The sequence below is a fragment of the Aspergillus ruber genome (assembly GCF_000600275.1).
Source record: "Aspergillus ruber CBS 135680 unplaced genomic scaffold scaffold00017, whole genome shotgun sequence".
Taxonomy (NCBI): domain Eukaryota; kingdom Fungi; phylum Ascomycota; class Eurotiomycetes; order Eurotiales; family Aspergillaceae; genus Aspergillus; species Aspergillus ruber.
The window spans coordinates 63,518-87,724 of record NW_024467313.1 but is presented as its reverse complement, the minus strand read 5'-3'; the positions used below and the strand labels follow the sequence as shown (position 1 = coordinate 87,724).

At 48.7% G+C, this 24,207-nt stretch overlaps 10 protein-coding genes and 2 non-coding genes across 12 annotated transcripts; 7 read left to right on the top strand and 5 right to left on the bottom strand.

Annotated features, from left to right (window-relative positions):
* Window positions 1–587: 587 nt before the first annotated feature.
* Window positions 588–3,196, bottom strand: somA (putative cAMP-dependent protein kinase pathway protein (Som1); the record flags this gene model as incomplete). Its single annotated transcript, XM_040780222.1, has 5 exons — window positions 588–758; window positions 815–1,117; window positions 1,211–2,438; window positions 2,513–2,667; window positions 2,717–3,196. The coding sequence occupies 5 exons, from the start codon at window positions 3,194–3,196 to the stop codon at window positions 588–590; spliced, it is 2,337 nt and encodes a 778-aa protein (XP_040637855.1).
* Window positions 3,197–5,060: 1,864 nt separating this feature from the next.
* On the bottom strand, window positions 5,061–6,312 carry EURHEDRAFT_413388 (TRAPP complex core subunit BET3). Its single transcript, XM_040782159.1, has 5 exons — window positions 6,122–6,312; window positions 6,038–6,046; window positions 5,719–5,938; window positions 5,459–5,650; window positions 5,061–5,398 (listed from the first exon to the last, which is right to left on the bottom strand). The coding sequence occupies exons 1-5, from the start codon at window positions 6,157–6,159 to the stop codon at window positions 5,279–5,281; spliced, it is 579 nt and encodes a 192-aa protein (XP_040637854.1). The 5' UTR covers window positions 6,160–6,312; the 3' UTR covers window positions 5,061–5,278.
* A 124-nt stretch (window positions 6,313–6,436) lies between these two features.
* EURHEDRAFT_97090 (WD40 repeat domain-containing protein) lies at window positions 6,437–8,136 on the top strand. Its single transcript, XM_040787705.1, has 5 exons — window positions 6,437–6,728; window positions 6,806–6,851; window positions 6,913–6,993; window positions 7,047–7,802; window positions 7,856–8,136. Exons 1-5 carry the CDS (start codon window positions 6,585–6,587, stop codon window positions 7,906–7,908), a joined length of 1,080 nt encoding a protein of 359 aa, XP_040637853.1. The 5' UTR covers window positions 6,437–6,584; the 3' UTR covers window positions 7,909–8,136.
* A 1,642-nt stretch (window positions 8,137–9,778) lies between these two features.
* On the top strand, window positions 9,779–10,966 carry EURHEDRAFT_378438 (uncharacterized protein; the record flags this gene model as incomplete). The annotated part of the gene is made up of 3 exons (XM_040779075.1): window positions 9,779–10,334; window positions 10,387–10,688; window positions 10,754–10,966. 3 exons carry the CDS (start codon window positions 9,779–9,781, stop codon window positions 10,964–10,966), a joined length of 1,071 nt encoding a protein of 356 aa, XP_040637852.1.
* A 485-nt stretch (window positions 10,967–11,451) lies between these two features.
* On the top strand, window positions 11,452–14,996 carry EURHEDRAFT_458092 (seven-hairpin glycosidase; the record flags this gene model as incomplete). The annotated part of the gene is made up of 4 exons (XM_040784473.1): window positions 11,452–11,579; window positions 11,686–12,056; window positions 12,118–12,668; window positions 12,723–14,996. 4 exons carry the CDS (start codon window positions 11,452–11,454, stop codon window positions 14,994–14,996), a joined length of 3,324 nt encoding a protein of 1,107 aa, XP_040637851.1.
* Window positions 14,997–15,229: 233 nt separating this feature from the next.
* On the top strand, window positions 15,230–16,009 carry EURHEDRAFT_403513 (gamma-glutamylcyclotransferase family protein; the record flags this gene model as incomplete). The annotated part of the gene is made up of 1 exon (XM_040780221.1): window positions 15,230–16,009. One exon carries the CDS (start codon window positions 15,230–15,232, stop codon window positions 16,007–16,009), a length of 780 nt encoding a protein of 259 aa, XP_040637850.1.
* Window positions 15,909–17,322, bottom strand: EURHEDRAFT_96291 (adenine phosphoribosyltransferase APT1). Its single transcript, XM_040787704.1, has 4 exons — window positions 17,280–17,322; window positions 16,562–17,157; window positions 16,292–16,508; window positions 15,909–16,219 (listed from the first exon to the last, which is right to left on the bottom strand). Exons 2-3 carry the CDS (start codon window positions 17,037–17,039, stop codon window positions 16,348–16,350), a joined length of 639 nt encoding a protein of 212 aa, XP_040637849.1. The 5' UTR covers window positions 17,040–17,157; window positions 17,280–17,322; the 3' UTR covers window positions 15,909–16,219; window positions 16,292–16,347.
* Window positions 17,323–18,063: 741 nt separating this feature from the next.
* On the bottom strand, window positions 18,064–18,136 carry EURHEDRAFT_t92. Its single transcript has one exon. It is a non-coding gene; the product is annotated as a tRNA-Lys (tRNA).
* A 941-nt stretch (window positions 18,137–19,077) lies between these two features.
* On the top strand, window positions 19,078–19,529 carry EURHEDRAFT_413383 (uncharacterized protein). The gene has a single exon (XM_040782158.1). The coding sequence runs from the start codon at window positions 19,166–19,168 to the stop codon at window positions 19,400–19,402; it is 237 nt and encodes a 78-aa protein (XP_040637848.1). The 5' UTR covers window positions 19,078–19,165; the 3' UTR covers window positions 19,403–19,529.
* Window positions 19,530–20,142: 613 nt separating this feature from the next.
* On the bottom strand, window positions 20,143–20,215 carry EURHEDRAFT_t91. The gene has a single exon. It is a non-coding gene; the product is annotated as a tRNA-Lys (tRNA).
* A 740-nt stretch (window positions 20,216–20,955) lies between these two features.
* Window positions 20,956–23,170, top strand: EURHEDRAFT_413380 (uncharacterized protein). Its single transcript, XM_040782157.1, has 2 exons — window positions 20,956–21,408; window positions 21,597–23,170. Exons 1-2 carry the CDS (start codon window positions 21,259–21,261, stop codon window positions 23,025–23,027), a joined length of 1,581 nt encoding a protein of 526 aa, XP_040637847.1. The 5' UTR covers window positions 20,956–21,258; the 3' UTR covers window positions 23,028–23,170.
* A 215-nt stretch (window positions 23,171–23,385) lies between these two features.
* On the top strand, window positions 23,386–24,030 carry EURHEDRAFT_458395 (YjgF-like protein; the record flags this gene model as incomplete). Its single annotated transcript, XM_040784500.1, has 4 exons — window positions 23,386–23,419; window positions 23,511–23,524; window positions 23,626–23,799; window positions 23,884–24,030. 4 exons carry the CDS (start codon window positions 23,386–23,388, stop codon window positions 24,028–24,030), a joined length of 369 nt encoding a protein of 122 aa, XP_040637846.1.
* Between the last annotated feature and the right edge of the window lie 177 nt (window positions 24,031–24,207).

Genomic DNA, 24,207 nt, shown 5'->3' with positions numbered 1-24,207 from the left:
AGAAGAAAAGAAAAGAATAGGAAAAGGAAAAACAAAGAGAAAAAGAGATGAAGAAAGGAAAGTAAAAGTGGAGAATAGAAAAAGGAAAAGAAAAAGAAGGACATAAATATAGCTTTGATAGGAACCGAAGTATGCATCAATCGGGACCAAAACAAACACGATGAGATCGACAAATACTAGAATATAGTAGTATGACGCCCAGTCCAAAGCTAAAGAAACGGAGAAAGACGATTAAGTAACCAAATAAGTAATAATAGTATAAAAGAAAGGGAATAGGTCAAAAATAGACACATAGGTCACCAGACATCCAAACGTAAACAAAAATCTAACAGCAAGATAGCGTCCATCATAGATCAGTCGACACCAGACTGGCCTCATGTAAAAGTGGAGGGGGATATGCAACAGCAGATACACCAACGCCTGTCTCACAGCACATATCCAAAAAAAAAAAAAGAAACACTCGACAGTAACACGGGAAAAGGGGAATGAGGGTGAATGAGCAACCGAACAGCACAAGTTGAATTGATCAAATGTACAAACAAGGGTGGGTATATGGAACTTCAAAACTGAATCACCGTCGGTCTCGTTCACAGGCTATCGCCGGCACCTGTCTCTACACCGTCTGCAGCATAGGATATGTTTGGATCAAACCCAAACCCGGCCGTATCTGCATCGGTATTAAGGAACGTGTCAAAATCGAAGTTCTCAAGTATATCCGGGTTTTCCAGTGCGCTAAAATCAAGATTGAAAGCAGATGGCTGTTGAACCAAGTTAGTTGGGAACTGTTCTTTTGGTAGAAATATAAGAAACGTACATCCGCAAGAGTGTTGAGATCATTAAACGACTGGTTCGGGTCTGGCGGCGGCGGTTGCTGCTGTTGTGGCGGTTGAGGTGGTTGCGGCTGTTGCTGGGGCACCATAGGCTGAGGCGCTGGTGCAGATGTCGGTTGCTGTGGAGCATTCGTTGTTGCATTGATCCCGTTCTTGTTAAACGAGTTGGGATGTTGAGGAGTAATCGGTGTTGAGGGTGTGGGCGTGGGAGGATGCTCCGCTTCCGACGATGGAGTAGCTGCCGTGTTGGTGTTCGCAGCAGCAGTGGCCGACTTCTTCGCTGGGCGCTGAGAAAATGTTCAATAAAAAAAAAAAAAAAAAAAAAGGGGTGTATTAAATAAGAAAGGGAAAGGAAAGCGAGGGACAGAGAGGAAACATACCTTCCGGGCATCTTTCGTATCCTTCTTCCCCTTGGGTGCAGGCTTATTAGCCTGCTGGGGAGTCGGGGGCGCGGCCGTTTGAGGAGATGCAGGTGTACGACCGGCATTGGGGCCTGTCGCCGGGGGTGCCTGAGGAGGCGGCATTGCACCCCTTTCCTGTGGGGTTCCTGTCTGAGGTTGACTGGCGGGCGATGGTACCATGGGCTGGCCCTGAGGGCCGCCTTGCTGCGGCCAACTGCCACTAGGAACACGGTTGGCCGCTCCGGCAGGAACCGCCTGGCCCATTTGCGCAGCGCTAAAGGCCGGGTTAGAGCTAGGGGGTCGCATACCGTTGAAGAATTGGCCCGTCATATCGGGGCCTCCTAGCTGGGGATTGAAATTCATGGAAGCTGGGGAGGCACGATTCTGGCCCATTGCGTCGGCGGCGCTCGGGGATCCGGGAAGTACGGTCTGAGGCATCTTCGGAGTGCCTCTCTTCATCTGGTCGCTCGGGTTCGGTGATGCGCCCGCTCGGCTGCCGGGAGAGGTGCCTGGAGGCAGAGCCTGCTGCCCGGGCATGGGAGGCTGGTCGGGACGGGTCATGCTATCCTGCTCTTGACGAGCCATCAACAAACGCCGCTTATTCTGCTGTTCAAGCAACATAAGCTGCATTTGATAATCTTGGAGAGCATGGTTGCCGTGCTGACCGCCAGGCGTCTGCATCCCAGCCCGAACCTGAGGCATTTGACCGTTCGTGCCATAGTACTCGCTGCCCATCGGGTACATATTTTGACCGTCCGGCATCGCTACGAGATCCGGCTGGTTTGGCATGACACCGGGGTTCATCATACCATTCGGCAATCCCTGGTTATTTAATGCTGAGCGTGTGTGATGAAGAGCCAAATTTTGAGCATATACCTGGATGGATTTTTGTTGCGCCCCAGGACCCGATTGCTGGAACGCGGCCTGGGCTTGCGGTGTCATGCGCGCATTGAGTCCGTTTTGCATCATCAACGGGTTCGGCTGACCGGGCATGCCTTGTCCTTGTCCTCGTCCGTTGGGTGCCAACTGTTGTCCGTTCATCGGCCCGCCATCAAGGCGGGGTCGTTTCGACGGGGAAGGCGCATTGTCTGCGGACGAGGGGGACTGCGGACGATGTCCATTCATATCCATTTCCGACTGGTCGCGTTGCATCTGCATTATTTGGGCCTGTTGGCTTCTCTGAAGGTGAGCCATCTGTTGTTGGGAACTGTGGGGAGGGGGTATCAGAAATCAGTGAAAATTGCTTGCAATGAAAACTGAAGTTGCACAAAATCCACGTACAGGCCAGCAGTATTGTTCTGTAGAACAGTCTTCTGTAGGTTTGGAGGAACCATGTTGTTCCGACGAATGTTATTTAGTTGGTTCATCTGCCCAGGCATCATGGGTTGAGGTCGTAATAACGGATTTTGTTGCGATTCTCTGAGGCGCATAATGTTCTATATAGAGTTAGATAGACGAGGAATTAAGAGTGGGAAACGATTGTACCTGAGTGTGATGAAGATATTGTCGCACATCATTGCGATTCCCTTTGTTGCGTTGGGCCCAGAAGAAATCCCAGAAAAGGCTGAACCAGTCAAGGAGGAACGACGAATGTTGAGATTCATTAGAAAGACTAGGTCGAGGGAGATCGTCAGGGACCTTGACTTTATCGCCATCCTTGCCATCAGTCATCATTGCATCGCCGTCGATACCATTCACATCGCGACTACCCGGACTCGTTTTGGCGGCCGGGTCGGTGTTCAGCTTGAACGAATCGTCCTGGACGAGGGCTCTGGCGCAGTCGTGGTAACCTCGTCTCAAGAAATAGTCATAAATATAGGTGTTAAGGTTGGTGATCATAGTTTCGGGGATATTGTTCACATTTCCATCGTTACGAGGAGCCGTCGAACCGTTATTGATCATGGGAACACCGCCGACGGGGCCTCCCATCCCGGGATTCATCCCGGGCATATTCATTTGGTTCATGACGGGCGATTGAGCGTGCTTGCCACCCTCGCTTGTTCGTTGAAAAGGGTTGTCCAATATCAAAAGTTGTCAACGCACATCCACCGTTATTGCAGTGAATCTAGCTTCACCGCAGAATGCAAGTCAAGTTCGTATGTGACAAGCGGGGATGAGTTGAATCAACCAGACGAGACAGAAGAAGAAAGGCGAAGTGACCGGCGCTTCTAGCCCCCTGGTGTAACAACTTTTTCTTTTTCTTCTCTTCTGCGATCGAAGACGGATGAGACGCGCGAATGGGGGCACAAAATTGCGGAGACGGTGATGTGGAGGACCAGAGACCAAACGGGCACGGGAATATTATATAAACCAAAAGGACGCGAAAAAAAAAAAAAAAAAGTCAACGTCGGAAGATGAGCCGATCGGGAGGGGGAAGACGATCAGACGAGGAAGTGGTGTGGTGTGTAAATGTCAGGCACACACCGCGGAGAGCGAAGCGCGGTAGGATCAACCGGGGAAGGCGACGAGCGGCACCAGCGGCGAGAAGCGGCGCTTAGCTGAGAAAGAACGAAATGAAGAGAAAGAAAAGATCGCAAGACGATTTCAATTCGAAATCCCACAAGAAACAGGATAGAAAGAGTATCAAGAAGAAAGAACGAAAAGAGGCGAAAGAGAGATGTGGTCAATTAGGGGCAGAGGGGAGATGTGGAAGACGGAGAGGGACAATAAAAAAGCAAAAAAGTAAGGAAAGGAGAGAGGAAGCAGAGACTGCGAATGACTCTTGACAAAAAAACACAGTGAAATATAAGGTGAAAAAGGGTAGGATGGTGATTAGAGCGGTGGTGGTAGTAAGAGGTGGTGGATCAGAGAGTAAGGTGTTCGGTGGATTAGCAGCGATACTGCGAGCGAGAGAGCGAGAAAGCGAAACTCGGGGGGTTAGAGAAAGAGAGAGAGCGTCTTTCTCAACCGTTTTCCGGTCTGCCTCAGTATAAAGTCGACTTTTCCAGGGTATCCTTCTTCAACAGTCGTCTTGCTCGACTTCTCGTCGTCGTTCGACGGGGTGCGCTGCGCAGTGGCTGGTCTCAAGCGTCGACGACAATTAACGGATTGGCCGCGAAGTCGCTTGCTCGGCCCGGATAAACCTGTGCGGATTTCGGCGGAAGGGCTGCAGATGCGCGTAATTGTGAGCATGCCCGTACGGGTATTACAAGTATAAGAACCTCAGAAGGGAAAATATAGAGAAATAAATATAAAAGACATAGGATAAAACATTATTATTATATCTATATTATATCATAACTATGCTCGTAGAAATTTCCCGAATGAAAATTTAAAGAATTGCTGGCAAAATGATAGATGTGATGTGCGTTGTCGGTATTAACTGTAACACCAACCAACCATACAAATAGAGCCCAATCTGCACCTCAACACCAGCAGGACCAGTAAGGGAACAGCACGCAACACACACCTAATAAAAGCATTTCAACCAGATCATTTTCACCATTGACATTGACCATATCCTGCGCTGTGCAAAGCACTAAAAGTGTCATGGTGACAGTTCATACTCCTACATACTGATTGAGATCGGAGTTGAGGGCGATCATGTATGTGATACCGTATGGTAACGTATCTTACCGACTTCAGGTTGTTAATCGTTACTCCCCGCGCACTTTTCAGCATGGCGGAAGTCATCCTATTTGGGATTAGCGCATCACGTGGCGCGTCGCCGAGTTATCTGATCCGCGTCGCAGTGTCAGAAAGGTCCGAGATGGAGGTGCTTTATGTCCCATATCACTGTAAGGATCTCGTAGAATTGCGCCTTCATAATATGTGCGAGAACCGTAATTGTGCAAAGTGGCAAACTCTGCGATCGGAATCGTGGAAGCAGTGACTTGATAGACCGCAAGGAGATTTGTGAGACGTCACTTCTTGATTAGAACTATAAACAACCATTGAATCAAGTTTGAACGCTACGACATGTTGCAGACCCATTGCGACAAGTATAAACGAAGATCTGAATTAAAATGCGCACATCCCAGAAACACCGGACGCCTCAATGGTCGACAGACTCTAAATACGCATTGGTCCTCCCAAGTGTCGCCCCGTTTACTCCTCGTCTGGTGGCATCTCATCTTCAATATATCTCACTAGCGATACCCGCATCTCCGTCGTATCATCGCCGCGCAAGATATCGCTGACGAAATGCGCATCGATCTGCATTTGGACCTGACCAATTCAAAGTTAGCTTATCAACTCCCCGGTAGTTGTGCGAGTAAGCCTTCTTACCATCTCGAGTGCGCCGCGGAGGACACCACACAGGATATTAGAGAACCACAGTTCGTCTTGGGATCGTCCGTCATCTGGTAATTCCACAAAGTCTGCTAGTGGATTTTCTTCGAATATGAGGGAGAATTGGTTGTTGTCACTTGTCCAGTTCGTGACCGTCGGCGAGATGTTGAGGAACATCTTAAAACCGACCTATCCATAGTACAACTGTTAGATATACCACATAGTATACCACTATCATACTGAAGATCAAGACCAACCTTTGCGACCATATCAGCCGTCTCCCGGAAGTTGGCGCATCGGCCTACGTTCGACCGGGCCAGAAAGTCCTCGATAAGCCGCAACCCAATGTTGTAGCCCATCTTGTCCAGCTGCTTGTTCACTTCGGTGTAGTCGCCATCATAATCTTGACAAAGTTGTGCCACGATCGTTCCGTATGTCAATGTTACCAGTTCTGCGTTGACCTTATCAACCCTCGTTCTATAGGTGTCATTTCAGATTAGTCTCTGAACAGGTTTCGCTGCTGGCGATGGAGGGACGATTCTCAAAACAGCAGCTGGCGGTATTCAGCTTACTGACTTCCAAAGCCTAGAGTTCCGAGAAGTAGTCAGTTGATGCGATTCGATATCGGCCACAGAACAACAATATCGATAAGGGGCTTACTCTTCTCCAATTCTTGCTGTTTTGGTGGTGGATGACATGGCTGAGGATTATCTGAGTGAGATATTCGATAGTATGAGAGTTGTCGCTTTCTGCAAAAGTCCCTGGGTGAAATCAAAAGATATCTTGACGTTCCGTGCCGCAAATTGTAAAGTTAAACGATTAGCATTCCTTTCCTCCCCGCCCGAGTCGGTGGATCACCAAAGACATCGCGGGCGGAGGAACTGCGGTGGATTGGCGCATGCTGGCGTCTAGCGCGGCTAGCTGTCCGCTACGACTGTCCGCTCCGCCAGCAAACAGGCTCCGCAGTGCTGTTATCTTCGAGCTAGCAGAATCATCCCAGTTGCCGTGGAGGTCATTACTCTTCATATTACTTTTTTTTTTTTTTTTCCACTCCTTTTGTTTTCAACCCTAGCTTCTTTTCATCCATTGCTCAGTTGTTGATACGAGAAATCCCCTCACAATAATGTCGGGAGAGAAGCGCCCTGCTCAAGCAGCCTTCGGGTCATCGAACCAGCTCGTCGTGAAACGCAAGAAGTCCGATAATGAGCTTAATCCTGGTACTTCGGTCGTTAAGAGCTCAGCTCAGAATGGATCCTTAATACAAGCTGTACGCCCCCGGTTCTTCCAACGCGCATCCGAAATCGCCTCCGGTGGAAAAAGTTTCTCTAGTTAACATGACAGCAGGTTCCGCGTACTAGCGGGCTAGATGCTCCCATTATGGAGCTTAATGGTATGGCAAGCTTGAGCGCGATTGTTGGAAAAATACCAGCTGACATGGGATTGATTGGCAGGTCACTCAGGTGAAGTTTTCTCGGCGCGATTCGACCCAACTGCGCAACACATTGCATCCGGCTCGATGGACCGGTCTATTCGTACGCCAACTACCTAGCCCATGTGATTAAGATACATACTAATGCACTACTAGTGCTCTGGAACACGTACGGTCAATGTGAAAACTACGGCATCCTATCCGGCCATCGAGGCGCGGTTCTCGACCTGCAATGGTCACGAGACTCCCGAACAATATTCTCCGCGTCGGCGGACATGACACTTGCTAGTTGGGACCTGGAAACCGGACAACGGATACGTCGACACGTGGGACACGAAGAAATCATCAACTGTCTCGATATCAGCAAGAGAGGACAGGAGCTGTTGATTAGCGCGAGCGATGATGGCTGTATCGGCATCTGGGACCCTCGCCAAAAGGATGCGCTTGACTATTTAGAGACGGAACTCCCAATCACAGCGGTTGCTCTGTCCGAAGCAGGCAATGAAATCTACAGCGGCGGTATCGATAACATGATCCATGTCTGGGATATACGGAAGAAAGCCATTGTCTACTCCATGGCCGGACACACAGACACCATTACATCCCTCCAAGTCTCGCCAGACTCGCAAGCACTTCTCTCCAACTCTCACGACTCGACAGTACGCACGTGGGATATCCGGCCGTTTGCGCCCACCAACCGCCACGTGCGCACGTACGACGGTGCTCCAGTTGGGCTGGAAAAGAACCTCATCCGGGCTAGCTGGGACCAGACGGGTGAGAAGATCGCAACAGGAAGCGGTGACCGGAGTGTTGTCGTCTGGGACGCCAAGACAGGGAAGCTTCTGTACAAGCTTCCTGGTCAAAAGGGTACTGTCAATGATGTGCGGTTCTCGCCGAATAATGAGCCTATCAGTAAGTGTCCATTTCTTTTGCCTAATTCGGTCCTGACTAACAATTCATTACAGTTGTCTCTGGTTCGTCTGACCGATCGCTGATGCTCGGGGAATTGGGCAAGTGATCTTCTCTGTATTTGTACGATTTAACTCGAATGATACCATACATTTAATGATTATCAGACGTCAATATCTATCGATCTGTCACATCGCAGTTTTCAAATACTGTCATTCCCGGCCTTAATGGCACCCAGTCACCCCTGGATCTCTGTATGCATGCCACTGGCACTGAAAAATCAATGTCCAATCAATGAGAAGCTGGCCTCTTCATTACTTCATTAATTTCACTTCTGCTGGTCATTACAGAACATTCCCGTCATCACTGCCCTAAACGTGAGAAATCCGACGATAACCTTCCAATATTGAAAGTAGAGGGGTCCTAAGTGCCGGGGCCTGCAGGAAACTAACATATTGATTGCTGTGCTAACTTCTGCTTGGGGGTGTTGTCGGCATCCACATTTAGGGCTTTGGTACGTCGCACTGTAGATATCTCATGGTTATCCATGCACAATGCTCTTAGTCATTCACTATGCGAAACTTGATGACTGTTTTCTGTATCTAGATCCAAAAATTGGCTCCGAAGAACAGGTTCCCTATATCCCCTCTCTACGGAGCTCTTCGAGTAGTCAGTAGCTATTGCTTCTACATCCACCTGCCTGTACGGTATATGACCCTTAAAAACAATAGCAGGGACAGAAAAGCTCCAATGCGCTACGGCGAATTCTTGTATACGGGGCATCTGTAAATCGATCCTAAATCTCCTGCTAACCAGGGCTGTTGAGTTGCATCATGATGATGGATAGCAGAAGCTTATAATTACTATTTCTGTTTTTGATGTATGGATTGAAGGTCTGGAATTGTGCATATAAAATTAGATCTGAGCTTGGATGCTGATCTTTCATGTCGGTGCTATTCTTGGTATATACTTGTAAATTACCGTATTCCGTAAGCTTCATATAGATGAGCTCGGCAATGGCCCCGAAATTGTGCAGTGACCACTACTCTGCCACAGCAAAAGATAAAGAATCAAGCTCAATAGCTAGAATAAAAAGATCTTTTTTAATCTCAGTTCCCAGTCCCTTGAGATCCTTCAGTTCAGCCCTTCTGCAGACGTAGGTCTACTCGTACACACAAGGACAGTGGGTCATCCAGGGGTAAGGTTGATTACCCGTCATGACAAGAAATTACCCCAGCTACCCCCCAGATAACTGTAATTAATACTGCACTATGTATCCTCACGGCTTGGCGCACTGCATCCGTCTTGAAGGACTCCTGTTGAATTGCTACTTCTTCTCTATTTAGTACTCACTTCTTTTCTTTCATTCACTCATTTACCGGATTCTATCTACACTGTCTATTTTAGTTACTCTCTTTTGTTGTCGTTTCAACTCTGCTGGCTGGTCTGGTGTTGCTCCTGTCATTCCATCATCTCTCTCCCCCTAATTTCTAAAAGCATATCGGTCCTCTCCTTTTCCCTTTTCGGAGGAGTCCAACTGCAAACAGTCCGGTTCCTTGCAGCCACATGTTTTGCCATTGGGAATTAGCACTGTCAATCAGTCTCTTTTCCTGATACGCTCATTATGAATTTCTAGCCACAGTCACCTTCGTTTCTTCACAATCGTTCCGCTTTCAGTTGTATAGTCGAGCATCGCATTCCCGAAAGTGTTTCAAACATATATCGTTCCCTCCGAATTTTGTTTCAATTCCGCCTGTCATTGCATTTGCGTGCGGGGTGTGCATGACACATTCCATTGATTTAACTCGAAGACGTTTAAAAAAGAAAGAAAAAAGCGTCTATTTCTTACTGCAACTCCCGGAAGAGTGCATTGTACAGAAACAGAAAGATATTCTTCTTATCTCTAGCTCCTTGCGCACTATATCTACCGACCTCGTCCAGATGACATTAATCGCATGACCATATCCCGTTCGTTCGACATGAATTCGGCTCTGTTGTCTCAACCGGCGCCGTCGCATTCGAATACCACTGCGGCTTCCACCCGCCAACGAATCCTGTTCGATTCACTCAACACCAGTCGCAATGAGACAAATACATATGCCGACAGCGAAAGACCTTATACGGCGACAGAGGATAACTCTGCTGGTCAGAGATCCAACAGTCGTCGCGGTCATTCATTATTCGGGAATCGCGCTGAGCGTCTGGCACACCGTACCACTAGGATATCTATGCCGTCGCGAGCTGAACCGGCTGGTTCGCAGTACTCGCCTGGCGGATCGTACGTTCAAATTGATATGCAGTCGGTAGCGACGGAGAATCATTGGGGTGATCGGGCATCATCGTCGTCAAATGAAGCTTCAAGGGAAAGAGAGCGTACTGAGAGAGCGCATGACAGACAGTCACAAAGAGGGCAGGAAGAACAGCCCGTACTGTACGAACGGTCATGTTCCTCCATTCTCAAAGCAAGCCACCTCCGAAGGAAGCTATACACCTTGGCCATGGCCGGTCTGTTCTTCATTGTCGTTCTCTCCATTTGTGAGACTTCCTGTACGATATTCTTAGGTAACTTTCACTAACTGATCTCTAGATGTTGCTTTCGCCGCGTCTCATGCACATATGGGACGCGAACTCCACATCCTCTTGATCTTCATGCTCTTGATTCTTGCAATCGTATTCTGCCACTCGTTTGTCCAGTTTATTTTGGCTGTTGCCCGAGGACCTAGTCACAGGAGGAGTCGGATTCCAAGTCGTTCAGGGCCCCGGGGATACGCTGAGCCAGATCAGCCGATTCCTGTTGTTCTTGCAGCCGATGAAGAGATTATGGCAGAAGGTGTGCGTGAGAAACTCGCATGTCCGCCTCCGGCATACGGGCTCTGGAGAAGCAGTGTGGTAAGTATAAATTTTCCAAATCTGTTCATTCGTGCAAGAGCGTTTTGTTAACTGTCTCCTGACAGAGAATCAACCCCGACCTGTTGCATTGGCAACGTGTAAACGATTTATCAGCACCTCGAAGAACCCCAAGTGGAAAGGTTACAGATCAACGCCCCCCGAGCTATGCATCCGATGACGGTGTCGACTATGTAGTTGAAGCACAACCACGGTCGTTTGTGCCAAATCGAGGGCAGCCCGGCCCAAGTCGCATTCCTGAGATCTCGGAACTCCCATAACACAGCATACCTCTCATCCTGTGATCAATTTCCCACGATCTTTTTACTTATCATCTATTTCTCCGCGTACATCTGCGTACTCTACATGCATTCTGTTCTCTTGAGATATCCACTGGTGTTAGTGTGGGCAGGTTATTCATGATTTTATAAGCGGGAGTTTATCTGGCGGGCAAATCGATTTCTCTAACATTGCATATTGTATTGTTGATAGTAATTGAACCATAATGTATTGTAGATTTATTTACTTTAGGTTCCTGTAGTCCATGTATAGGTATCGGTCAAAAGCGGCAATCTGGCTACAACTTCACGTGGCACGATCTATGCTACTGACAACCAACCAACTCTAAACCTCTTACAGAAACACATAGCGGATCCTTCGATTCGTTGGGCTCTATCTAGTTTATTTTCCATTTCTATCCACCCCGGAGCAATTGCTTTTGTACGGATGCTCCCATGTCATCTACGGCCGAATCGCCTCTCCGGTAATGCGCACGCGATGTTGGAGCCCGCAGATGCTCGACCTCCGTTCACCATGGATGGCCTGGGTCTTGCTGTTGTCGCTATGGCTGCCCCTGGCCCAGGGCATGAAAGATAGTCAGATCAAGGAACTCAGGTACTTCCCTCCCCCCAAATCCCCCCTCTCTCTTTTATATTTGCCCTCCACGTCATTCCCGTTTGTTTGCATTGCGCGCAGCTAACAACCTCGGGGAGAGGTTTAGACAAGAAACAGAGCACATGTTCTACCATGGCTTCGAAAATTACATGAAACACGCATACCCCGAAGACGAACTGCGCCCGCTTACTTGTGCCCCCCTCGTCCGCGACCGTGATAATCCAGGACGCGCCGATCTTAACGATGTTCTGGGGAACTACAGCCTTACGTTGATTGATACGCTATCCACCCTTGCGATTTTGTCGTCAAGTCCTGAGAATGGGGAGGAATCTTTGAATGAATTCCAGAATGGGGTGAAAGATTTTGTCCGATTGTATGGGGATGGATCGGACGGCCCTGCTGGTCAGGGTGAGAGACAGAGGGGGTTTGATGCTGATAGCAAAGTGCAGGTTTTTGAGACAGTTATTCGGGGATTAGGTTGGTGTCCTCCCCTCTGCGTTGGTACTGCGCTGGGATATTGACGAAGTGGTTGCGTTAGGTGGTCTACTGAGCACTCATCTCTTTGCGGTTGGCGAACTTCCAATCAGAGGATACAATCCTCCAGAGGCCGAAGCAGCCTTCGCAAGAGCATGGGACAAGTTTTCCTCCTCGAAGAAGACACACGGAATTAAGTGGAAGAATGGATTCGTCTACGATGGTCAGTTCCTCCGACTTGCCGCTGACCTCGGAAACCGCCTCCTACCCGCCTTCTACACGGATACCGGCCTGCCCTACCCTCGAGTGAACCTGCGACACGGCGTCCCCTTCTACGCGAAATCTCCGCTAAACGCGGGCGTCTCTTGCGACGAGACTGAGCGGGAATTCTGTGGGAAAACATCTCGTTCCGCGGAGACGACGGAAAACTGCAGCGCTGGCGCGGGCAGTTTGGTGTTGGAGCTTACCACGTTAAGCCGGCTTACTGGAGATGGTCGGTTCGAAGAACTTGGAAAACGAGCGTTTTGGGCCGTTTGGTCAAAGAGGACTGATATTGGACTGATTGGATCGGGAATTGATGCGGAGTCGGGGCGGTGGACACAACCTTATACCGGGGTAAGTGATGAGACTTTACGATCAATGGACTAGGAACTAACTTTGGATACCCAGATCGGAGCAGGCATTGACAGCTTTTTTGAATACGCCTTCAAGTCCTACATCCTCTTGTCTTCGGGGGAACGTCCTTCCCACGATAACCAAAGTCAGTGGCATTCTTTGGATTACCATTATCCCTCATTGAGCGAATACGAACATTCGCCCGATGCGTTCCTACAGGTTTGGCATGAATCACATGCTTCGATAACGCGTCACCTATACCGCGGAGAAGGATACCAACATCCGCATCTAATCCAGGGAGATATCTTCACGGGAGCTACACGAGCCTTCTGGATCGATAGCTTGAGTGCTTTTTACCCCGGTCTCTTGAGTATGGCTGGAGAGTTAGACGAAGCAATCAGCATCCACCTGCTTGCGACAGCGGTCTGGACCCGGTTCTCTGGCCTCCCGGAACGGTGGAACGTGGCTACAGGGAATATTGAAAATGGTCTTTCATGGTACGGAGGACGTCCTGAATTTGCAGAGTCTACATACTATCTATATCGGGCGACCAAGGATCCTTGGTACCTGCACGTTGGGGAAATGGTCCTCCGAGACCTTAAACGAAGATGTTGGACTAAGTGCGGCTGGGCTGGTCTCCAGGATGTTCGGACGGGTGAGCTCAATGACCGAATGGAAAGCTTCTTCCTAGGAGAGACGGCCAAGTATCTGTTTTTGCTGTTTGACCCTGAGCATCCTTTGAACCAGATGGACAAACCGTTTGTCTTTTCTACAGAAGGACACCCGCTCATCATTCCCGAGAGTACTGCGAGTGCTTCAAGCAAGAAACCCAAAAAGCAGAAGCAGACCGTTGATCAGTTTAATGAGCTGACCTGCCAAACTGCACCTCCAGCTCCGAACCTGGGCACATCATCGACCGCAGCGCGTCCCGATGTGTTCCATGCGGCGAGCTTGGCTCGACTGCACTTCATGCCCAATCGAGGAGCCGCCGAGGGGGCTCTTCTGGAATATGCAAGCGACCATTCCAGCGTTTCGATATCTGACCTGTTATCTCCTACAAACTACACGTTCTACCCTTGGACCTTACCACCAGAGCTGGTGCCATTCAACGCGACCAGCTCGCCGATGACAACCCGTCCAACGCTGGATATATCATTCCCCGCCCTCCCAGGAATGGTCATAGGCCCCGGTTCCCTGGAACGACTCCGAGATGGAATCCTAGTAAAGACGATTGGAGGGCTCCGACTAAGCATGGTCCAAGATGTAGCCTTACCGACCGGAGCAGGCAGCACCGATGAGGATGGATATCGAGTACAAGTGCTCAACAACGTGCCGCTGGGCAAGGATGAGAAGGTATACCTTTCGCGTGACATCACCTTTGACGTGTTGGATCCCACTGATCCGAACTTCACCCGGATCCGCGACACCAGCATGGTTGACCTCGTCATTGACGTTATTCCAGAGCTTCTCCATCGGCGAAATGATTCAGATGCTCATCGAGAATCGAGTGCCGGTGAAGGTGAAGCAGGACAGGAACCTTCCTTCGATGACGGCGACGGCAACAACAGCGGCAGCGGTAACGACAGCCACGCCGATGGCGATGACGACGAGCCCTTAGCCGCATCTGGCGTGAAATCAGCCTGGTCATCACTGATGAGCTCCGTGTCGTCCCTCCTCCGCGAAGAAATGCAAGGCCATTTCACCTGGTCATCATCCACGCAGAAGAAGGTACCCTCGTTACGATTAACGCTTCCCGCCGCCATCTCAACAGGGATTGGCTCCGCCCCTCTGCCAGACGTGCAAGATGCATCGACTGTGTCTCTGCCAGAGAATCTCTCCTCTCAGCCGCTCTCCTGGTCGGCTATCTACTTCGCCGACGAACTCTGCGACGAACGTGTGATACGACAGGCAGTAGAGAACCATCAAGTCCTCGTGGTCAAACGTGGCGGATGCAGCTTCTCCCAGAAACTGCGCCATATAGCGGCCTATCCGCCATCGCGGTCCTCGTTGAAACTCGTCATCGTGGTGTCGGAAGACGACTACCCTGATAGTCCAGATGCTACTGCAACTAGTCCAGGTGGATCAGCGACCCTACTATCGCGCTCATTGGCAGCCCTACGCGCAGAACCATATCTGGTACGACCGTACCTGGACGAAGTACAAATGACGACCGGGGGGGTTCCACGACGACATCTGATCAGCATGGTAATGGTCGGGGGAGGGCAGGAGACGTATGAATTGCTACGACAGGCGACGGGTGTAGGAATTAAAAGACGATATACGGTGCATTCGCAGGGGGTTCCGATAAGTAATTTGTATATTATTTGATAGATTCGGTTACATATGAGCATATACCACGGGTAAATAATGGCATTGACGTTACTCTATGGACCTGAGTGAACCATGGTTGATGATAGCCGAGGCGGATGCCATTCCTGCTTGATCAGGCAATGTCCACGGGCTTATCGATAAGAAAGTCTCTTTCTTCATACATCTTCCAACCCTTCATATATCTTTTTCATACCTTTTTCAACCCTTTTTCAAACCAAAAAACCGCCAGAATGATCTCTCAAAATGGCTCCCCCGAAAAAGTCACTCTAACAGCAACAGAAACAACCCAAGACCCCAAATCCGTTCCCCTTCCACCCCACGACACCGCTGTCCACCCAGCAAAGCCCGGCCTCCAACCCAAAGAAGACCCCCAACCAAACCCCTCGACCCCCCTCTACTTCGCCTACGGCTCGAACCTCTCCCCAACCCAAATGCGCTCCCGCTGCGCCTTCCATCCCAGCCTCTCCGCAAAGCCAGTTGCTTTCGCGAGACTTGATTCCTGGAGGTGGTTTATTTGTAACCGGGGCTACGCGAATGTGCTCCCACCGGAAGAATTGAGGATTGTGCATGGGGGTGAGCGCGAAGCGGTCGCTGATGGGAGCGATGTTCCGCAGTCTGGGGAGGAGGATACGGTATACGGGATTCTTTATGAGATGGCGCGGGATGATGAGAGACTTCTTGATGGGTATGAGGGGGTCGATCGGGAGAGTAAGCGGGCGTGGGAGGATGGGAAAATCCCTGTGAGTGTGCGGCCGAGGGAGCAGGGGGATGGGGAGTACAATAAGTGGTATTTAGAGGCTAAGGTGACGGAGTGGTTGGATGAGGAGCAGAAAAGGTTGAGGGGTGGGGAGAAGGGACAGGTTGTGCTGGTTTATGTTGATGAAAAGAGTTTAAGTGTTGGGTCTTCGAAGAAGGAGTATGTTTTTCGGATGGATCGGGCGATTCGCGAGGCGCAGGAGTTGGGATTTCCGAAGAAGTGGGCGGACGAGGTTATGAGGAAGTTCTTCTAGATGGCTATGCTCGATGTTCAGGAAACCCTCATTGCTCTATCTGGCGAAGGAAATGCTCATTACAGGCATAGACATTTCATTGCTTAAAATCAACTCTATAAAATGTACCACAGGATTAAAACGCGGCCAAGCACGTTGTATCAATGCATAAAATTATTGCCAAAATGCATGCAGTATTGCACATCGACGCAGCCTCGTACCCTCACTAGACTTGTCGTAGTCAGAACTCAAACTTAACGGCGGTGTTGTGTGACCGGGGATTAATCCAACATCAAGACTCACTTTTGTTTTCTATTGCGGGTGAATGCCGTATGCGATCATGTCTCGTATTAAGGAGTTCACGACGTAAACTTCTCCTCCTGACCAGTCAGAAGGGTGTAAACCGGAGCCGGGAGCTTCTCGCGTCCCTTGAGGAATTCAAGCTCGAGCAGGAAGACGAATCCAAGGAGCTCTCCGCCCATCTTCTGGACGAGTTCACCACCAGCCCACGCAGATCCACCTATTCAGTCAGCATTGCGTGTTTAGAACAAGAGACAAGGTAAAGGAACATACCAGTAGCGATAATGTCATCAACAATAATAACCTTCTGACCAGGCTTGATCGAATCCGCCTGCATCTGGAAAAAGTCCTGCCCATACTCCTTCTCGTACACTTGGGTCTCACAAGGACCCGGCAGCTTGCCCTGCTTCCGCACAGGAACAAAGCCAGCTCCCAACCGCAGAGCCAAGCTAGGGCCCATCAAGAAGCCTCTGGCCTCAAGACCAACGATGACATCGGGCTTCTGGCCACCGGCGGATTCGAGGATGTGCAATTCCAAGCATCGCAGGAGAGCTTCGTGCAGAGAGGGATCGGCGAAGATGGGGAGGATGTCTTCGAAGAGGATGCCCGGAGACGGGAAGTCGGGAAATTGGCGCAGGGCAGAGCGCAGTCTTACCTTAAGACTGGCGAGTTCGGTGGTGCGGGAGGGATGGGCGGGGGGCTGTCCGGAGACTTGGGTGGTGGTGGCATCGGGAGCGGTGGATTGGGACATGATGGAGAAAGAGGGAAGAAGAAAATAAAGGAAAGGAGAGGAAGAAAAGGAGGGAGAGGAAGAGCACTAATAAAGAAAGGCTGAACGAGGAGACCTGAGCAGAGCGGCAGTAGTGCTGCTGGTGGTGGTGAGAAATGAGGAAATTGATAAGCGGGTAAAAAAAAAAAAAAAAAAAAAGCGATGAAGATCTGACCGTACGTGACGGTATGAGCTGGTATTGTACTATGTAGCTATACACACATTTATATAAAAGAAATATAAAAGAGTTGTTCTGGATATTCATATAAAGAAAATTCATATAAAAGTTGAGATAAAAGGTTTTCCAAGTTTCCAAGATCATCATTAAGACTGATTATGGTATTATTGTGGGTGAGCGCTACATAACCCCTCTATGATAACGCCATAGAACCCCTCCAGTCTAGAATCCTCTTCTATACCACAACTACACTCGGAGTATTTAGCAAAACACATAGAGTATAGCTGTAAGTAACATCGGAGGATATCGTTCCGCAATACTTTAGCAACCCAATCTAGCAGCTCGATACGGTTGGCTATTATCGCCCGTCTTCCGAATGAGTATAGATCCCTGCCATGCCGACTACTGCAGCCTGCCTGCATCGCCTCACCCGGGCTCCATCACAGTAGCCAGGGACATCCGTTACTGACTCTGCGGTGCCCCGGTGGCGCGACTGAAAAGTACCGCACTTAATCCAATACCATATACCGGGTCTCCTTTGTCTGGACTGGTCCACGATGCCTGTTGCCCTGTTTAACCGGATGCTGTCCAATAGGTCTGCTTCGGTGTGCATTGATCGTCAGGCGCAATCGTTGAGGGATTCTGTATGTAGGCCGTGATGTTGCAGATAATAAAAAGATGATCCGGTCAGGTACAAAAACACGCTTATTCCAGTTGGGTTTGCACAGAATCAATATATGTATTGAGCGACTGGGGCGGAGGGGAGGAGAAATAAAAGGAAAAACAGAAAAAAAAACTAGTGATCAATCGTGATCGTCTTCTGATTGAAGCCGAACGCGGGGGTCGAACCCGCAACCTTGAGATTAAGAGTCTCACGCTCTACCGATTGAGCTAGCCCGGCTGGGCTTGTTGAAAGTACTTTGATTAAATGAAACTGGAGCTTAATCAGACTCGCTTTAAAGCGCATAACGATTCTCGATTCGTAACTGATAATTGGAAGTCATCGACAACTGTTTGCCTCAACCTTTTTGTCGGGGTTGTAACTTATAATGTCTTAGGCTACAACACTTACATCTCGTCACTGTTGCTAACAGATGGCCGGGATGTAGGCATCAGTATAGATTTTAATAGAATTGTGGTATCGTTTCCTTCGCCGGTATAGGTAGGACAAGCAACAGGGGAAGATATAATGATTCAACAATTCAGCCCGTCGCAATACTAATCTATATGGACTGATTATCTTGCCTGAGAGGACGCCAACTGCCTTTCAACACCAAGAATCCCAGTGTCTACCGTCACTCATGCTTTTGGGTAGAGCTTAGGAGATCTTTGAGATCCTTATTCATTACTATGAGCCTCATTAATCGGGAAAGAACTACAATATAATTACTTTGATCCAGCTAACATTGGTCATTGCGATCAATATTCATTTCTACTGCTGTTCTTCGCCTATATTGACACCCTATCTTCCTGAGGAGCATCAGGTTTCGCTCGAGCGGTGTTCGCCTTTGACTCCAAGGACCCTATGATCAGCGCAAAGGAGAAGCTCAGGAAGAATTTCTTATCTCTTGGCCGCCATTATTCTGTAATTTTTCGCATGTTCGACGTTTTTGACATCTCTGAAAATGTGACGGCCTGGTCACGTTGGCTGGGTATCACGTGAGGTGCGGTTGTTTGGTTTATTGCTTTGTTGATAAATACGGTGTTACCTCCTCTCTTCCTTCCTCATGTTGATTATTCTCGTCGATAGCTATCTAGGTAGAACCCATGAGTTGGATGTTCCATTATCCTAGTAGAGCGCCGTGACAGGAAATATTCAGGCAGAATGAATATGCAGAAAATGGTGACAGCAGAAAGCTTTTCTGCAAAGATTGCATTGATGTTGTTGTATATCATATCGTTCCCTCTTCTATAGTAGATCTCAAAGACAATGAGTCGGCGAGTGCTACGTTTCCCGGAGTGTATATACATTTCTATGAGCATTGTTGATTTTATCGCCAGAGTGTCACAACCTGGCTTCCCTTGTATCGTACCTAGGGTTCTAGTTAGTTGTATTTTGAGACAGGACACTTACCCTAAGTGCCTCCCAAGCATTCATATGCTTAATGACAATCCAGGTCCTCTGTATATCACGTCGAAGGTATCTCGCCCCCTCCAGGCTCCGTAAGGTAGTCAACAGGTAAAATCGGTAAAGGTAACGAATAGAGAAACAAGGCCAACCGAGCACGTATGCTGGGTTGTTTGTTAAGTGCGGACGAGTCAGAAACTAGAAGGTAACCAATGCTTGATTAACTAGATTGATTGCGAAGAGCTAAACTAGGTGCATGAATGAGTGTCCTTATATATCTTGTCCAGTATACTCCCCCATCTACTCCTTTAGGGAGTACATCCTGAGTCGATCCAATCAGGTTGTGCCTGGGTGTATACTCTTTCAGCTACTCCTCCTAGGGTATATCAAGAGTAGGTGATCACGTGACATATCTGTTGGTTATCAACTTTGATCCCTGCTTTTCCTGCGCTTTGTCTTTTGCTGCCACCCAATGATTCTGCCTTGTCTCCCCGCATAATCACGTGAGGTCTGTAACACAGAGTCAATCTCACAAGTTTGCAATCTCAAATTGAATGTGAAACCAGCAAGCCCAGGAATATCATGCGTATGAATACCACTACTATTATGACAGGTTTGGTTATATATATATGATTTTGGAGCAAAAAATTCCAAGCATCTGTAGTGCTGATGAACAGAGGGCTACACCATTTGTTGACACTATTGACGTCATATCTCCGCCGCCCCACACAAACCCTATCCGACCAAAATTTTCAGACCCGAACTTTTCCCATCTAACCCCCCAGGGGGGTAAAAAATCATCAAAAAAAAAGGATCAATCGTGATCGTCTTCTGATTGAAGCCGAACGCGGGGGTCGAACCCGCAACCTTGAGATTAAGAGTCTCACGCTCTACCGATTGAGCTAGCCCGGCCGGGCTTGTTGAGACTGTTTTCTCTCTAAAGTTATGTAAAGCAAGGATTACTACATCACTAATGTACTCCGTATTTGGAGCCACTCGCATGCATGGATATGTGGTTCGATGTTTGCCTGAGTTGCGATTGTTGTTTTTTTGTCGCTATATTTCTGACCTATTTCGATCAGTGGCTTAAATATATATTTCTCGTCCCATGCATTAATGACATGCTGCCTGGAAATATTCTGATAGTAGGCACGGGAATATATAATCGATGTTGGGACTCTACATGGGCCTGAATACAAAAAATAGACGCTATGTAAGCCTGGCCATATAATCAAAACCATGGCTCCTTGACTGTACAATGTGTGATTATACGACCCCGAAAGATTTACTAGATATCCACCAGCTAAGGAAAATTAATTAACTGCTACAACAAGCTAATATATCGAAGGTACGTGATATACCAAGCCATGGTTTGCAACTGTCTCAATAACGAGTCCCTCCACCCTTCTAATGACGAGCAGTAAGCACTAATTGGCGCCTTCAACCATTGGTATATATAGAACCGAGACACTAATCAAAGTGTGGTCAAAAAGAATGAGGAAGTATCTGACTAGTCTTGGGAACTCGACGTGGGATAACCGCAGCCAGTAGGCTTGTTGGAATTGAAACAGTGGTATGATCCAATAATTAATTATTCTCCATATAATCAGTCATAGTTTAGAAGAGGATGCCAGCATATATTCGTCCATGTCATCAGTTAATTAATTATTGGATCATACTACTCCGTACATATCAAGGGTATTGTCTGGTGTCGACCCGGACCACGGACCGTTTCTCGGAGATAACACGTGACCTTACACGGACCAACTCGCTTAGGGAGCTTCTCTCCCGTCAGATTTAATCCCAACTTCTTTCTCCTCCCATTTTTCTCTTCCCCTTTTCTCTCCTTTCTCTTTATGTTTACTCAGCTGCGCTTCTGCAACCAAGCAGAAGCGCTATATTGAAAACAGATGAAACGTCTATGCCCTTGTAATCCTGTTGCTTGAAGAGGCAAAATGTCGCCTACTCCAATGATCTCCGAAACCCAGCAAAATCTGCAGCTGCAGACGTTGGCTAAATCGTTTGAGGCTCTTCTCCTGACAGTCCATCAGCTGAATGACAAGGAGAGGAGTATGCAGCAGAGGCTGAAATATGCCCATCAACAGGTAAATACTCTTTTACTCCCTCTTCTGCTTCACCCACTCCTGTCTCCAAAGGATGAGAAAATTTAGCTCTAGAACTGAGTCGCTATATACGGCAATGACTCTTTAGTCATGTATTATCTGATGAGACTTCACCATTTTTTTTACGCTCATGCAGACTTCTTGTCGAGACATGCTAACATACGCCTTAGTATTCCAAACTAGCAGATCGAATCCCCGGCGGAACCGATACCCATACCAAGATCGTCGCGGAGAAGATCCTTCGCTGCTCTCCGGATCCCATCCCACATGAACAGTCGCTCAAAGCTTCTGATGTAGTCAATGCTCTTGCAGAATCTGGTCACGTAGGAGAATCGATTGTGAATGCCATCAGGGAAGGACTGGACTGCTACCAATCAGTACCACGTCCTCCAGATGATAATTTGCTCACAAATCCCAACCCATGCGTCGTTGCGACGAGGGCCGATACACCTGCCCGTTTAGAGAAAGACTTCACGACAAAGGGCACGCAGGGAAGCCTGCAGTGCCCCTTTGCGAAGCTAAACAATAAAGCCCCTGAAAATGAGGTCCTCAACGGGGTCGAAGATGCCTTAGACCCCCATAACCATGATGCGTGTGGACACGATGTCGATCCCATCAAAGCCGAAAAGAACGAAAGGCGTTCCAGTCAGGCCGGTTCTGCGAGATCGTCGTCGGCCCGATGCCCCATCTCCAAATGCCCTATTAGGTTCCTGGACCAACATACCCCGGAAGAAGTTGCTGAATATGTCGAGAGACACAAGCACGAAATACCTAGAAGCCATGCGATCTGCGTTTCACGATACCAGAAAGACTCGTCAAGCATGCGGCATTTAGATGCAAAGTACGGTAATCTCATCAGTATGATCCGAGGCCTGTCGATGAAACACCAAGCATTCCTCCCGGGTGCTGAGAATGGTGCCTCGGGCTCTAACTCCTCCGCGGAACGAGTGGAAAAATGGGCGGAAGATGTTGGCCGCACACCGAAGCAGGAGATGCACCCTACCATCAAGGAAGAAGAGGGAGAGAATCTCCAAGAGGAGGAACGACTGGGCCACTTTGATCGTCCACTGCGTGATATCCGTCTTGGAGAATCTCCAAGCAGGCCTTGGGGAATTCCTGTTCCCATTCCGCTAGATCCCTTACCAACATCTCCTCTCCAGTCCCCACCTGCTCCAGTTCCGCCCACTCAAACACAGTCGAACAAACCTCCAGACCACTCCGCTACAGATGATGCTTCCGTCGCACCCCTGCAAGAGACCACCCCGAATGAATCTGACGCAGCCCCACCACCTCGTCGATGTCCCTTTGGCCACGGTGCACCGAAGCCTCCTTTACCTGAACCTGAGCGTGAACCTAAACCTAAACCTGAAAAAATAGAGCTGGAGACACAGACGATTCGGAATGATAACAGCAAGGGCCAGGTCCCTGATGCTGCAGAGGACCCTGGGGAAACACTCGACAGCCCTCAACCGAACAACTCGAAGCCTTCCGCGCCTGCGAACATCGTTTTCAATGGCCCAGTATTCTTTGGATTCTCTCCCGAGCAGACGGCCATTTTCTTACAGCAGCTACAACAGCTTGGTGGTTTAGGTCAAACATAACTGATAGTCATATTTCTCCTGGACATATTTTTGATACGAAGCCGTGACACCAGCTTATTGTTACTAGTACATACAATACATTGAATAATATCATACCCTTGTACTCATGCATATCCTTATCACTGTAATTCATGTACGCCCTCTAGTCATCTGACTCCACCGATAGCGGGGCTCCAAGCAGGCAACGGACGACTTTCCCGCGGAATACTCTTCAACCCCTCCAGAACTTCTTTCTCTACTTCAATTACTCATGCTCCGGAGCACTTCTCGTCTTTCTCTTCTCCTTCGAAATCTCTCTTACCGTCCTCCTATCCGCACCCAGCAGTTGCCTTTTTCTTCCACATCCGTCAATATGTCTATGACTCCTGTTTCTGCTAAGGAAGCTTGCCCTCGTACGTTGCCATCCTGCTGAGAAATTGGAGGATAAGCCTCAATTCTTGTCAATTGAATTGAGCTGTAACTGACATTTACCCTTCTCTATAGCTGCGGGTCCCTACGTATGTCGCTCCATCCAAAGCTCATGACGCAAATCCTCCAAAAGAAACCCCACGAAATCACCCCCAAGAACAACCAGTTAACAATCCCTTTTAAACAACAGTCCCAAGCCATCAAAGCCAATGGCCAAATCTTCGTCTCGGGCCAGATTCCCGCCGACGCCAACGCCAACCTCATCGACGGCTCTATCGGCGACAAGACCCAGGCTTGCTGCGATAACATCAAGGCTATCCTTGACGCCGCTGGTTCGAGTGTGCAGAAGATTGTTAAGGTTAATGTGCGTGTCCCCCGTTTTCTCCTAAATTACTGGGCTGGGTGGTTATATTTGGGGTGATGGTGACGGTGGCTAATGGTGGTGTAGGTCTTCTTGACTGATATGGTGAACTTTGCGGAGATGAACGCTACATATGAGAAGTTCTTCACCCACAAGCCGGCTCGTAGCTGTGTGGCTGTTGCGCAGTTGCCCAAGGGTGTGCCGGTTGAGATTGAGTGCATCGCTTTGGAGTAAACGATGTCAAGATAAAATGAATGGGTAGTTACTAGGAATTGACATTATCAAGAGTCCACTAAGATATTTCGAAGAGTATTACTGGATTATATTCATTAACTTGATAGCTGCGTATTTCTCTCGTACCATCGGCCGTTAGGTTCACAAATTGGCTGGTAAAACAAAAACGACAACAAC